The 14,424-nt window shown below is 44.1% G+C and overlaps 1 protein-coding gene across 1 annotated transcript in view; it reads left to right on the top strand.

Annotated features, from left to right (window-relative positions):
* fibcd1a (fibrinogen C domain containing 1a) overlaps positions 1–14,424 on the top strand; it is a 52,186-nt gene that overhangs the window by 18,943 nt on the left and 18,819 nt on the right. Inside the window, exons 2-5 of the mRNA XM_056278077.1 lie at positions 2,128–2,243; positions 3,804–4,173; positions 4,444–4,571; positions 9,394–9,400. Of these exons, the coding sequence (XP_056134052.1) occupies positions 2,128–2,243; positions 3,804–4,173; positions 4,444–4,571; positions 9,394–9,400 (621 nt within the window). The remainder of the gene's footprint in view (positions 1–2,127; positions 2,244–3,803; positions 4,174–4,443; positions 4,572–9,393; positions 9,401–14,424) is intronic.

Below are 14,424 nucleotides of genomic sequence, written 5' to 3'. Positions count from 1 at the left end.
CCTTATACGTGGGTTTTGCATTGTTCTGCGAGTATATTATTTTTATTGTTTTATGAGTATATTTTTTCATTGTTTTATGAGTATATTATTATCTTCGTTTTAAGAGTATATTATTTTCATTGTTATATGAGCATTATTTTCATTGTTTTATGAGTATATTAGTTTCATTGTTATATGATGATATTATTTCCATTGTTTTATGAGTATATTATTTTCATTGTTTATGAGTATATTATTTTCATTGTTTTATGAGTATATGTTTTCATTGTTATGAGTATATTATTTTCATTGTTTATGAGTATATTATTTTCATTGTTATATGAGTATATTATTCATTGTTTTATGAGTATATTATTTTCATTGTTTTATGAGTATATTATTTTCATTGTTATTTGAGTATATTTTCATTGTTTTATAAGACTATTATTTTCATTGTTTGATGAGTATATTATTTTCATTGTTTTATGAGTATATTTTTCATTGTTATATGAGTATATTATTTTCATTGTTTTATGAGTATATTTTTCATTGTTTATGAGTATGTTATTTTCATTGTTTTATGAGTATATTATTTACATTGTTATGAGTATATTATTTTTGTTTTAAGAGTATATTATTTTCATTGTTTATGGGTATATTATTTTCATTGTTTTATGAGTATATTATTATCATTGTTATGACTATATTATTTTTGTTGTTATATGAGTATATTATTTTCATTGTTTATGAGTATATTATTTACATTGTTATGAGCATATTATTTTTGTTTTATGAGTGTATTATTTTCATTGTTTATGTGTATATTATTTACATTGTTATGAGTATATTTTGTTTTATGAGTGTATTTTCATTGTTTATGAGTATATTATTTTCATTGTTATTTGAGTATATTATTTTCATTGTTTATGAGTATATTATTTTCAGATTATTTGCCTATGACAATAAACATGAGGAAGGAACATAGTATATCATAAATCTATTGATTATTCTGGCTAAATTCTATATACATAAGTGCAAATTTACAAACCAAAGACCCCTTTTATTGTTTTTTATAAATGTTTTGAACACTACATAAAAAGTTTTAATTCTAGTGCCAATAAAAAGACCCCAAAACAACTGCAGTGGCACGTGTTGGCTGTAAAATATGTATGTGAATGAATTGTGATCTTAGCTGCTGTGTCTTAAATGTTTTTGTTTTCTTTTTCTTATTTTTATGTTTTATTGGCCTAATCCCCTGGCATGTTTGTACTGTAGAAATTCATGTTGTAAAAATGTGACACGCGTACAACTTATTGTCAGTTAGTCAATAAAGGAAGAGAAAAAAAGATCCTGAGAGCAGGATGAGCATTTTGGATATGCATCTCGCACTCATCAGCTGCTAACAAACCCCAGTCCCATTGGCTGTAATGTTGTCTACCCCTCCATTGGTTGCTGTGCCTCATAAGTACCTACCCCATTGGCTGTTATGTTTCCCTATCTGATTGGTCGCTGTCCAACCGACATTAGGGGCATGACGCTGGGCAATATAACGGTATGGTTCTTTGTGAAAAAAACATTAGCAGCTGATGAGTGCGAGACGCACCAAACAGGCCAGTACTGCTATGCATTAAAATCTTTTTTCCTGTATCCCTGTTGATAGATATATACATACATATATATATATATATCGGTGATGTCACCGTTTTCACAGGAAGCGGTTGTGCTAGTTTACACGGCGACACTGGAGTTGTGTTCTCTAAAGGTTTCACTCTGGAACCCGGTTTCAGAAGTTTGCATTTTCAGCCCCCCAAAACGCCGTTGTCCTGTGAATGAACGGCCGAAACGCAACAGTACTTTACTGTTTTAATATGAAAACGCTGCCGTGGAAACGGCCCTTTAATGAGTGATGAAACGTATCTGTCAGGGAGCGTTGTGTCCAGATGAACTGATTGATCTCTCCTTGAGGAAGAACCCTTCTTCCCTAAAGCCCTACCTACTGGTTAAGAGTGGTTATTATAAGTACTACGTCACAGAGACGTGTTACTGATGACACAGTAGCCTACAGTACTGTATAATGACTCACCTGCTTGTCTTTACTGTTACTGCATGACTGAACAACTGTGTGTGTGTCTGTCTGTGTCTGTGTAGAGGTGTTGTCGTGTCCTGCTCTGGTCCATCATTGTTCTGGTTGCCATAGCAGCAGTTGTCACAGCGACTGTCTCTGTCCTGTACCTAAACCACTACTCTCTGCCTTTCATCAACAGGTACACATCTATCTATCAATCTGTCTGTCTATTTGTCCGTCTGTCTGTTCGTCTGTCCGTCTGTCTGTATGTCTGTCCATCTGTCTGTCTGCATGTCTAGTTGTCTGTCTGTCTGTTCATCCGTCTGTCCATTTGTCTGTCCATCTGTCCATCTGTCTGTCTGTTCGTCCATCTGTCTGTCTGTCTGTCTGTCTATTGGTCTGTTTGTCCATCTGTCCGTCTGTGTGTGTGGTTTGAAGTGCGGATCAGGAGATCTTGACTTGGTAGATTTATGGACGAGGAGTTTTATAGGAGATCAGAAACATGACGGTATCGTCTGAAGACTGACACCATGTCTTGTTCTCTGAAGACTGACACCATGTCATGTTGTAGGGAACAAGGACTGAAGACTGACACAATGTCATGTTCCCTGACCATGACAACATGACACAATGTCATGTTCCCTACACCATGACATGTTCCCCATACATGACATGGTGAAGACTGACAGCATGTCATGTTCCCTACACCATGACATGTTCCCTACACATGACATGTTCCCTACACATGACATGGTGAAGACTGACACCATGACATGTTCCCTACACATGACATGTTCCCTACACATGACATGGTGAAGACTGACACCATGACATGTTCCCTACACATGACATGTTGTCAGTCTTCACCATGACATGTTCCCTACACATGACATGTTCCCTACACATGACATGGTGTCAGTCTTCACCATGTCATGTTCCCTACACCATGACATGTTCCCTACACCATGACATGTTCCCCATACATGACATGGTGAAGACTGACAACATGTCATGTTCCCTACACCATGACATGTTCCCTACACATGACATGTTCCCTACACATGACATGGTGTCAGTCTTCACCATGTCATGTTCCCTACACCATGACATGTTCCCTACACATGGCATGGTGAAGACTGACACTGTGTCATGTTCCCTACACATGACTTGGTGTCAGTCTTCACCATGTCATGTTCCCTACACCATGACATGTTCCCTACACATGACATGGTGAAGACTGACACCATGACATGTTCCCTACACATGACATGTTCCCTACACATGACATGGTGTCAGTCTTCACCATGACATGTTCCCTACACATGACATGGTGTCAGTCTTCACCATGTCATGTTCCCTACACATGACATGGTGTCAGTCTTCACCATGACATGTTCCCTACATATGACATGGTGTCAGTCTTCAGATTTACTGAAGATGTAATTGTTCCTGTCACAGGGACCAAAACACTGCCGAGTTAAAAGGTTAATAGATGTCTGTAAGTGTGTTGATTCATTTAGGCGCCGGCCTGGGTTCAGGTCCAAGTCTGGTTTGCGATATTGATGTGTGTGTTTCAGACAAAGTGTTTGAGTAGTTTAACAAAAACTGGTTCATTTGTTCATAAATCTCACCGGCACAAGATGGAAGTATTTCCAGTGTGTTTTATCATGTAAATGTATTTGTTATAGTTATATTTATTTCGTGTGACAATGGGATGTGAATACTTCTGTCTGGTTTTCATGACTGCCATGGTTTCCAGGGGTGGTGTCATCTCCTCTGGGACTCCGTCCATCGTCTCCACTAATCAAAAGCAGAACAGTGCCTTGGTAACCATCTCCCAAGACAATGGTGAACCAATCAGCGTTTTCCTGGATCCCAACTGCCCTGATTACCGCGACAGCTTCCTGCGCTGGGAAGAAGTCCAGAGCTCCTTGTTCAGACTGCTGAGCAGTCACAACACAGACGAATGGCGGGAAAGGGGACTGACCCACAAACTGGGTGAGGAGCTGAAGCTGTTATCTGGACACACCCACAGCATGTGTCTGGAAGCTGATTCACTGAAACGAGGACAGGAAGCTCTGGGACAGAGACTAGACACACTGCAGAACGAGCAAGGTCGAATGATACAGGTAGTATCTTTCTGTCTGTGTGTCTGTGTGTGTGTCCGTGTGTCTGTCTGTCTGTGTGTCTGTGTGTCTGTCTATCTATCTATCTATCTATCTATCTATCTATCTATCTATCTATCTATCTATCTATCTATCTATCTATCTATCTATCTATCTATCTATCTATCTATCTATCTATCTATCTTTCTATCTATCGTCTGTCTGTATGTCTGTCTGTCTGTGTGTCTGTCTATCTAGCTATTTATCTATCTGTCTGTCTATCTATCTATCTAGTTGTTGGCAGATCATCAGTCGGCGGTGATGAAGGTTGTGCATAGTGTCAGTGATTCTCTGGTTAGCCTGCAGAGGGAGACAGAGAGTCTGAAGAGTCTGAAAGCGGAAGTTCAGAAACCAACAAATATGTGGCAAGCAAGAGGTAAATACACACGCACACACATTCACCCTAATAACCAGTCTCTCTCTCTCTCTCTCTCTCTCTCTCTCTCTCTCTCTCTCTCTCTCTCTCTCTCTCTCTCTCTCTCTCTCTCTCTCTCTCTCTGGATGAGGTTGACAAAGTGCAGAAGGTGGTGGCAAACGGGATTGTAGTGAATGAATCATTTGTTTCAGTAATGCTGCTCGCCACTCTGGCAACAAAGATAATACTGTCTAACGTGCCCCCGTTTATTAGGGAAGAGATTCTGATTAGAGAATTGTCAAGGCACGGGAAAGTTGTTTCACTGATGAAAAAAGAGTCTGGGTGTAAATCGCTCCAGTTGCAGCATGTTGCTTCTCACAGATGATTTTTATATATGATTCTTAATAACAGGAGGCCTCTGTCCGTGAGGTCTTCAACTCCCACCTCCGGAAGAAGTTCTCGTGTATCCCGAGGGAGACTGGGGACATGAAGTCTGAGTTGGCCATGTTCAAAGCCTCTCTTGTAGATGCGGCATGCAGGAGCTGTGGTCAAAAGGTCATCGGTGCTTGTCGAGGCGACAATCCAAGAACTCGTTGGTGAACACCGGTGGGGAGGGAAGCCGTCAGGCTGAAGAAGGAGGCCTTTCGGACTTGTTTGGCCCAGGGGTCTCCTGAAGCAGCAGACAGGTACCAGGAGGCCAGAAGGGCTGCTGCTTCTTCGGCGGTCGCGAAAGCACAAACTCGGGTGTGGGAGGAGTTCGGCGAGGCTATGGAGAAGGACTTTTGGTTAACCTCAAGGAAGTTCTGACAAACCATCCGGCAGCTCAGGAAGGGAAAACAGGGTTTGACTCAGGCTGTGTTCAGCCAGGGAGGGGAACTGTTGACCCGGACTGGGGATGTTGCCGAGCGGTGGAAAGAATACTTTGAGGAGCTCTATATCCCTGGCAGAGGTCTCTGAGGTACTTAAAAAGCTCCTCGGTGGCAAGGCGCCAGGTGTGGATGAGATTCGCCCTGAAATGCTGAAGGCTCTGGACATTGTTGGGATGTCTTGGTTGACACGCCTCTTTATGTTGTGTGGAGGTCAGGGACAGTACCTGTGGAGTGGCAGACTGGGGTGTGGTTCCCATATTCAAAAAGGGGGGCAGGAGGGTGTGCTCCAATTATCAGGGCATCACATTGCTCAGCTTCCCTGGGAAAGTCTACTCTAGGCTGCTCGAAAGGAGGCTCTGACCGATTGTCGAACCTCAGATCCAGGAGGAACAATGCGGATTCCGTCCTGGCTGTGGAACAACGGACCAACTCTTTACCCTTGCGGAAGTGCTGAGGGGGGCATGGGAGTTTGACCAGTCAGCCTACATGTGTTTTGTGGGCTTGGAGAAGGCTTATGACCGTGTACCCCGGGGCACTCTGTGGGAGGTCCTGCGGAAGTATGGGGTACCAGGGCAGTTGCTACAAGCCATCCGGTCCTTGTATAACTGAAGTGAGAGCTGTGTCCACATTCTCAACACAAAGTCAAACATGTTTTCGGTGGGTGTCGGACTCTGCCAAGGTTGTCCCTTGTCTCCGATTCTGTTTGTGATATTCATGGACAGGATCTCAAGGTGCAGCCAAGGTGAGGAGTGTGTCCGTTTTGGGAACCTCAGAATTGCATCTCTGCTCTTCGCAGATGATGTGGTTTTGTTGGCTTCATCAGAATGTGACCTCTGGCACCCACTGGGGCGGTTTGCAGCTGCGTGTGAAATGGCTGGAATGAGAGTCAGCACCTCCAAGTCCGAGGCCATGGTTCTCTACCGGAAAATGGTGGCTTGCTCCCTCCAGGTTGGGGATGAGTTGTTGCCTCAGGTGAAGGAGTTCAAGTATCTCAGGGTTTTGTTCACGAGTGAGGGTAGGATGGAGCGGGAGATTGACAGGCAGATTGGTGCAGCATCAGCAGTAATGCAGACGTTGTACCGGACCGTTGTGGTGAAGAAGGAGCTGAGCCGGGAGGCAAAGCTCTCAATTTACCAGTCAATCTTCGTTCCAACCCTCACATGTGGTCATGAGCTTTGGGTAGTGACTGAAAGGGTGAGATCACAGATACAAGTGGCTGAAATTAGTTTCCTCCGCAGGGTGTCTGGGCTCAGCCTTAGAGATAGGGTGAGGAGCTCGGACATCCAGATGTAGCTTGGAGTAGAGCCACTGCTCCTTCGCATCGACAGGAGCCAGTTGAGATGGTTCGGGCATCTGATTAGGATGCCTCCTGGACGCCTTCTTTTGGAGATTTACTGGGCACGGCCAACTGGGAGGAGACCCTGGGGTAGACCCATAACTCGCTGGAGGGACTACATGTCCAATCTGGCTTGGGGACGCCTTGGGATTCCCCAGGAGGAGCTGGAGGGTGTTGCTGGGGGAGAGGGACGTCTGGAGTGCCCTACTTAGCTTGCTGCCACCATGACCCGACCCCGGAAAAGGGACTGAAGATGAGATGAGATAACAGGAGTGAGGAACTGAATCTGGCATTCAAATTAACAAATGATGATTTTGAATACATTCTGTTTGCAACATCAGAGACTGCAAAATGTTTTGGTTGTGGTAAGGAGGGACATCTCATCAGGGCTTGTCCAGAAAAACCATCTGGTTCTTCTGAGCCAGCTGAGGAGGCAACATCAGGTGAACAGAACCAAACTAAAAATGATGAAACAGGCTCAAACAGCGAGTTTGGGGTTGCAAATGACCAGAAAAGTCAAACCAGTGCCAGTGATGAGAAGAGTAAACCAAACAAGAGTGATGAAAAACAGGAGAACACAAGCGGCGTTCACCCAAACAGTCAGGAATGTAAGATGGTGAATCAGGAACAGCATGAGATTGACAATGATGGTGCTATGGCAGGGGGTCTCTTAGCTCACAATGAAGAGGCTGACATGGAGTGTGAAGAGGCCAGTTTCAGAGTAACACGGCGTAAGAGAAAACTCAAAAGTACTCCAAGTGGTTCACAGGCAAAGAAAGTACTACTACCACTACTACTACTACTACTTTTGGCACTCCCTCTAGGGGTTGCCACAGTGGATCATCCGTTTCCTTTTCACAGGCAAAGTTAGTGATAGTTAGTAAAGAAAAAGACAAACAGCCAGCCAAACAGAAAACAGCTGAGTCTGAGTCCAAGTCCAGTATGGAGGATGCTTGTGCAGCTGATAGTGACAGCGATATAAAATCTGCTGCAAAGAAACACAGAAGCCGCAGGGAAACACGGGGTTATGGAGTAGAAGAAGTAAAACAGTTCCTACAGAAAACAAAAAAAACATGAAGGGTGTGAAAGTGGAAGACTACTTCTCAAATAAAGAAATATTTCTGGATTCAGCCAGCTCTCAGATGAGGAGTAAAGGAAAGGGAGGCTTTACTGATCAGGAGATTTACAGACTGAAGAAGACTGTTCAGAAACTCAGACAGAAACTCAGCAATGATCATGATGATGAGTCAGATTAAGGTTTTTGTATCAATACTACTTTAACGTTGCTGTTTTTCAGAATGGCAATGAGTGGCCATTCTCTAAGAGGTTTTTGCCTACTTTCTACGAGATCGAACATGTGGTAGAGGGCAGGTTCATGTTGGTTAAAGCCAAATTTGAATGTTATATTGTGATTTTTGTCAGTGTTTATGTTCCTAATATAGGGCGTGAGAGAGTTCTGTTTTTAGAAACTTTAAATAACAGTCTAAATAATTGTAATTCTACTGATTATTTATACTTGGGAGGAGATTTTTATTGCATCCAAAATGAGACAGGAATCATATTGCGCCTCATTATCCTTCACAGTGTGTACTGAGTTAATTCAAACACATGACTTAGTAAATATATGGAGAAGATTTCATGGCAGTAACAGACAGTATACATGGGCTCATACTAGGGATCGTTTCATTTCTTTGGCTAGGTTAGATAGATTTTACTGTTTCAAACATCAGTTCAATGTTTTGAACATGTGTAAGATCGTACCTGTAGGTTTCACTGATCCTTTCCTGGTTATTTGTGATGGTTTAATTGTAAACATAAAACCAAAGAGTGCGCACTGGTGTTTTAACACCACTTTAACTTGTGATCTTAATTTTAAGGATGTATTTAGAGTCTTTTGGAATAATATTAGAACAACAAAACAAGACTTCACATCGTTGGGACAGTGGTGGGAGTATGGTATACAGGTAAAGCAGCTTTGTCAACAGTATACTGTCAGTGTTACTGGGGACATTACCTGGTCTATGAGTGATCTGGAGATGGAAATAGTAGAACTTCAAAGATTAGTAGAATCCACAGGAAATCGAGGACATATTGAGGTCTTCAAACAGAAAAAAACAAAAAAACTATTCTTGCAGATCTATTGAGCACTAAGGCTCAAGGCACTTTAGTCTGATCAAGATTTCTGAGTATGAATCAGATGGATGCACCATCTAAATTCTTCTTTGGTCTTGAGAAGAAGAATGGTCAGAGCAGGTGTATTCATGTACTTCACTCTGACACAGGAAGGGAGTTAACAGAGTTGAAATAAATATGACGACAAGCAGTGGAGTTTTATTCAAAGCTGTACAGCAGTGAGTGTGAGGAGAATGAGGAGACGATTGCCTATTTTGCTGAGGGCTTGCCAAAGAGCTCCAAAGAAGACAGTGTTCATCTGGAAGAACCGCTGGTGTTGTCAGAACTGCATGCAGCTTTGCAGGGCATGGACAGAGGCAAAGTACCTGGCAATGATGGAAGACCATCAATGCCAGGTACTTTCATTCCAATGCCTGGAATGAAATTGGACAAGACTTCTTGTCTGTGTTGAATGAAGGTTTTAAGAAAATGTTGTTGCCTTTAAGCTGCAGAAGAGCAGTAATAACTTTACCGCCAAAGAAAGGAGACTTTCATGACATTAAGAACTGGCGTCCAGTTTCACTCCTGTGCTCTGATTACAAGCTCCTGCCCAAAGCTCTGGCCAATAGACTGAAAGAAGTGATGGATGAAGTCGTTCATCAGGATCAGATGTACTGTGTGGCTGGTAGGTTTATCTCAGATAATGTGTTTTTAATTCGGGATCTTTTGGAAATCTCCGTTTCATTGGGTTTTGATATTGGTCTCATTTCATTGGACCAAGAGAAGGCTTTTGACCAGGTTGAATACTTCTACCTCTGGAAGACTATGGAGTGTTTTGGCTTCAGCTCAGGTTTTATTGCCATGATCAAGGTTTTGCACCAGAATATTGAGAGTGTACTGAAGATAATTGAGGTTTGAGTGCCCCTTTCAAAGTAAACAGAGGCATTCGTCAGGGTTGCTCTCTCTCAGGAATGTTATAAGCTATTTCTACTGAACCATTGTTGTACAAAATTAGGAATTGTAATGAGGGATTGGCTTTACCAAACTGTGATACAAAACTGGTTTTGTTATCTTATGCAGATAATGTAGTAGTCCTTGTAAAAAATCAAGCAGATGTTGACAATATATATAAGGTTGTTAATGAATTTGGTATGATTTCAGCTACAAAGATTAATTGGGAAAAATGTGATGCCTTAGCAGCTGGAAATTGGAGTGGTGGTTTTCTGTGCCTGCCAAGGAATTTGTCATGTAAAAGAGATGGGTTTAAATATCCAAGAGTCTTCCTTGGTAATGAGTTAATGGTAAAAAAAAAATGTAAAAAAAATTGGGAGGGTGTGCTGGAAAAAATTGAGGGAAGACTGACAAAATGGAGATGGACATTGCCTCAGATATCCTTTAGAGGCAGGGTGCTGATAGCTAATAATTTAGTAGTCCCTGCAGTGGGCATAGATTGGCTTGCACGGAACCGCCTGCTGGGTTTATACAGAAACTACAAGTGTTCTTAATCGATTTTTATTTTGGGAAAGACTACATTGGGTACCCCAAAGTGTGCTTTTCTTGCCCAAAGAAGAGGGAGGTCATGGGCGTACCGGTAGCGTAGTGGTCTATTCCGTTGCCTACCAACACAGAGATCACCGATTCGAATCCCCGTGTTACCTCCGGCTTGGTCGAGCATCCCTGCAGACACAATTGGCCGTGTCTGCGGGTGGGAAACCGGATGTGGGTATGTGTCCTGGTCGCTGCAATAGCGCCTCCTCTGGTCGGTCAGGATGCCTGTTTGGAGAGCAGGGGAACTGTGGGGGAATAGCGTGATCCTTCCACGCGCTACGTCCCCCTGGTGAAACTCCTCACTGTCAGGTGAAAATAATCAGCTGGTGACTCCACATGTATCGGGGGAGGCATGTGGTAGTCTGCAGCCCTCCCCGGATAAGCAGAGGGGGTGGAGCAGCGACCGGGACGGCTCAGAAAAGTGGGGTGATTGGCCGGATACAATTGGGGATGAAAAGGGGGAAGAAAAAAAGAAGAAGAGGGAGGTCAGGGACTGGTGCACTTGGCAAGTAGAGTGGCGGCTTTAAGGTTACAATTTGTACAAAAATATCTTACAAGGTCTGTTGATATTGTGTGGAAAGGAGTAGCAAGTGCTATTCGGAGGAGAACTTATGGTTTGGGTCTTGGTGCAGGTTTGTTTCTGATGGATTCCAAATGGGATGGCATGGTGGCGCAGTGGTTAGCGCTGTCGCCTCACAGCAAGAAGGTCCTGGGTTCAAGTCCTGGGGTAGTCCAACCTTGGGGGTCGTCCCGGGTCATCCTGTGTGGAGTTTGCATGTTCTCTCCGTGTCTGCGTGGGGTTACTCCGGGAGCTCCGGTTTCTTCCCACAGTCCAAAGACATGTAGGTCAAGTGAATCAAAGACATGTAGGACAGGTGAATCAAAGACATGTAGGACAGGTGAATTGGCCGTACTAAATCGTCCCTAGGTGTGAATGTGTGTGTGTGTGTGTGTGTGTGTGTGTGTGTGTGTGTGTGTCGGCCCTGTGTGATAGTCTGGTGGCCTGTCCAGGGTGTCTCTCCGCCTGCCGCCCAATGACTGCTGGGATAGGCTCCAGCGTCCCCGCCACCCAGAGAGCAGGATAAGCGGCTTGGAAAATGGATGGATTCCAAATGTTTAAATTAATGTTGTAAATTTGTCCGAATTTCCTGTTTTCTATCAAGGAGTCTTCAAAGCATGGAGTCTGTTTACATGCAAGAGAAAGGAACCTGCTCTTTCTCTACTGGTTATTAAAGGAACCTCTCATTCGTAGGGCCAGGTTAGACATACAGAATGGTTCAACACCAGGCCTCACGCCAACGCTGAGCAATACTGGGGCTGTGACATTGCAAGATATAGCGGTGTAGCTGGACCTGGTCTGATGGACACAGAGACTGCGGTGCGGCTTCTCGTCTGAGGCAGAAGTCTGTTCGTCACACTAGGAAGATACTAACTCGCTGGGTTGAGAGACCGACTAACGCTGAACAGGAACTGTTGCAGGACTACTGTGCACAGGTGGACCTCCTGATCAGGATGATGCTTTTCCAGATGGGGAACTTTCTCCCAGAGCGAGTGATTGCACTGGACACGCTTTAAACGTTGGAAATAGATCAGCTGTTGAAGACGATGTTAAACCTGTATGGAGGGTACTGTACAAGCCACCCTGGAAAAACAACAGCTGACTTTCAGTGGAAAATCCTTCACGGGGCTGTTGCTGTGAATGCCTTTCTATGTGTGTGTGACATTCTCGTGTAAGCCGGGTTGTCTAGTGTGTTGTGTTGTGCTGTAGTGTTGTGTGTCTGTCACATCTCACTGTCAACCTTCACCGCTGGCTAGCAGAAATACCAACAGGAGAGCCGAGCACGTAAGTCTCTCCCTGCCAGTACATAGCCTCTCCAACAGCAAGCCCTATGTAGCGCCTCCTCGTGGCGACACACGGTAACTGGGTACACCTCAGACCCTGGCTGAACCGCAAGGGACTCGGAGGAGGTCTGGCCCCCGGACGTACGGTACGCAGGCCCACCGGTGTGTGGATATTCCCTGATGCCCTCGACCCACCCCTAGCTATGGGTTAAATAGTGCCACCTAGTGGATACCTCGGGAGAGGAATAGGCTACAGGAGTAAACCCCTACACAACATCCACAGTGCTGCTGTTTTGTGTTTTCTTGCCCTTTTGTGTGTGTTTAAGTGAGAGAGTCCTGCTGGCGTTGTGTGTGGCTGCCACTTCGCCCTCTCGTAGCCCCCCTTCCCATCCACCCCTGTATGTCTGCCCCCCTTCCCATCCACCCCTATGTGTTGTGTTGTGTTGATCTGTTGTCTTGTTTCACCCCGTTTACTGTAAAGCCACTTGGAGTGTTAGAAAAGTGCCATATAATTTTTATTATTATGATTATTATCTGTGATTAGTCCTACAGTGTTCGGTACGTGTCTGTTGTGTGGACTCATGCTACAGTGTCCGGTACGTGTCTGTTGTGTGGACTCATGCTACAGTGTCCGCTACGTGTCTGTTGTGTGGACTCATGCTACAGTGTCCAGTACGTCTCTGTTGTGTGGACTCATGCTACAGTGTCCGGTACGTGTCTGTTGTGTGGACTCATGCTACAGTGTCCGGTACGTCTCTGTTGTGTGGAATGATAGAAACAGTTTCCACTGTTTTGTGGAGTGCAGCAGACTTAAAGGTGTGTTTGATGTATGAGGGATTGTGTTACAGTGTTGTGGTGAAAGGTGTGTTTGATGTATGGGGGATTGTGTTACAGTGTTGTGGTGAAAGGTGTGTTTGATGTATGGGGGATTGTGGTACAGTGTTGTGGTGAAAGGTGCGTTTGATTTATTGGGGATTGTGTTACAGTGTTGTGGTGAAAGGTGTGTCTCATGTATGGGGGATTGTGTTACAGTGTTGTGGTGAAAGGTGTGTTTGATGTATGGGGGATTGTGTTACAGTGCTGTGGTGAAAGGTGCGTTTGATTTATGGGGGATTGTGTTACAGTGTTGTGGTGAAAGGTGCGTTTGATGTATGGGGGATTGTGTTACAGTGTTGTGGTGAAAGGTGTGTTTGATGTATGGGGGATTGTGTTACAGTGTTGTGATGAAAGGTGTGTCTCATGTATGGGGGATTGTGTTACAGTGTTGTGGTGAAAGGTGTGTCTCATGTATGGGGGATTGTGTTACAGTGTTGTGGTGAAAGGTGTGTTTGAGGTATGGGAGATTGTGTTACAGTGTTGTGGTAAAAGGTGCGTTTGATGTATGGGGGATTGTGTTACAGTGTTGTGGTGAAAGGTGTGTTGGATGTATGGAGGATTGTGTTACAGTGTTGTGGTGAAAGGTGTGTTTGATGTATGGGGGATTGTGTTACAGTGTTGTGGTGAAAGGTGCGTTTGATTTATAGGGGATTGTGTTACGGTGTTGTGGTGAAAGGCCCGTTTGATGTATGGGGGATTGTGTTACAGTGTTGTGGTGAAAGGTGTGTCTCATGTATGGGGGATTGTGTTACAGTTTTGGGGTGAAAGGTGTGTTTGATGTATGGGGGATTGTGTTACAGTGTTGTGATGAAAGGTGTGTCTCATGTATGGGGGATTGTGTTACAGTGTTGTGGTGAAAGGTGTGTCTCATGTATGGGGGATTGTGTTACAGTGTTGTGGTGAAAGGTGTGTTTGATGTATGGGGGATTGTGTTACAGTGTTGTGGGGAAAGGTGCTTTGAGGTATGGGGGATTGTGTTACAGTGTTGTGGTGAAAGGTGCGTTTGATGTATGGGGGATTGTGCTACAGTGTTGTGGTGAAAGGTGCGTTTGATTTATAGGGGATTGTGTTACAGTGTTGTGGTGAAAGGTGTGTCTCATGTATGGGGGATTGTGTTACAGTGTTGTGGTGAAAGGTGTGTCTCATGTATGGGGGATTGTGTTACAGTGTTGTGGTGAAAGGTGTGTTTGATGTATGGGGGATTGTGTTACAGTGTTGTGGTGAAAGGTGCGTTTGAGGTATGGGGGATTGTGTTACAGTGTTGTGGTGAAAGGTGC

This window comes from Lampris incognitus, chromosome 1 (assembly GCF_029633865.1).
Source record: "Lampris incognitus isolate fLamInc1 chromosome 1, fLamInc1.hap2, whole genome shotgun sequence".
NCBI classification, from domain to species: Eukaryota; Metazoa; Chordata; class Actinopteri; order Lampriformes; family Lampridae; genus Lampris; species Lampris incognitus.
Note: the sequence above shows the minus strand (reverse complement) of the source record. Positions and strands in the feature narration are given on the sequence as shown.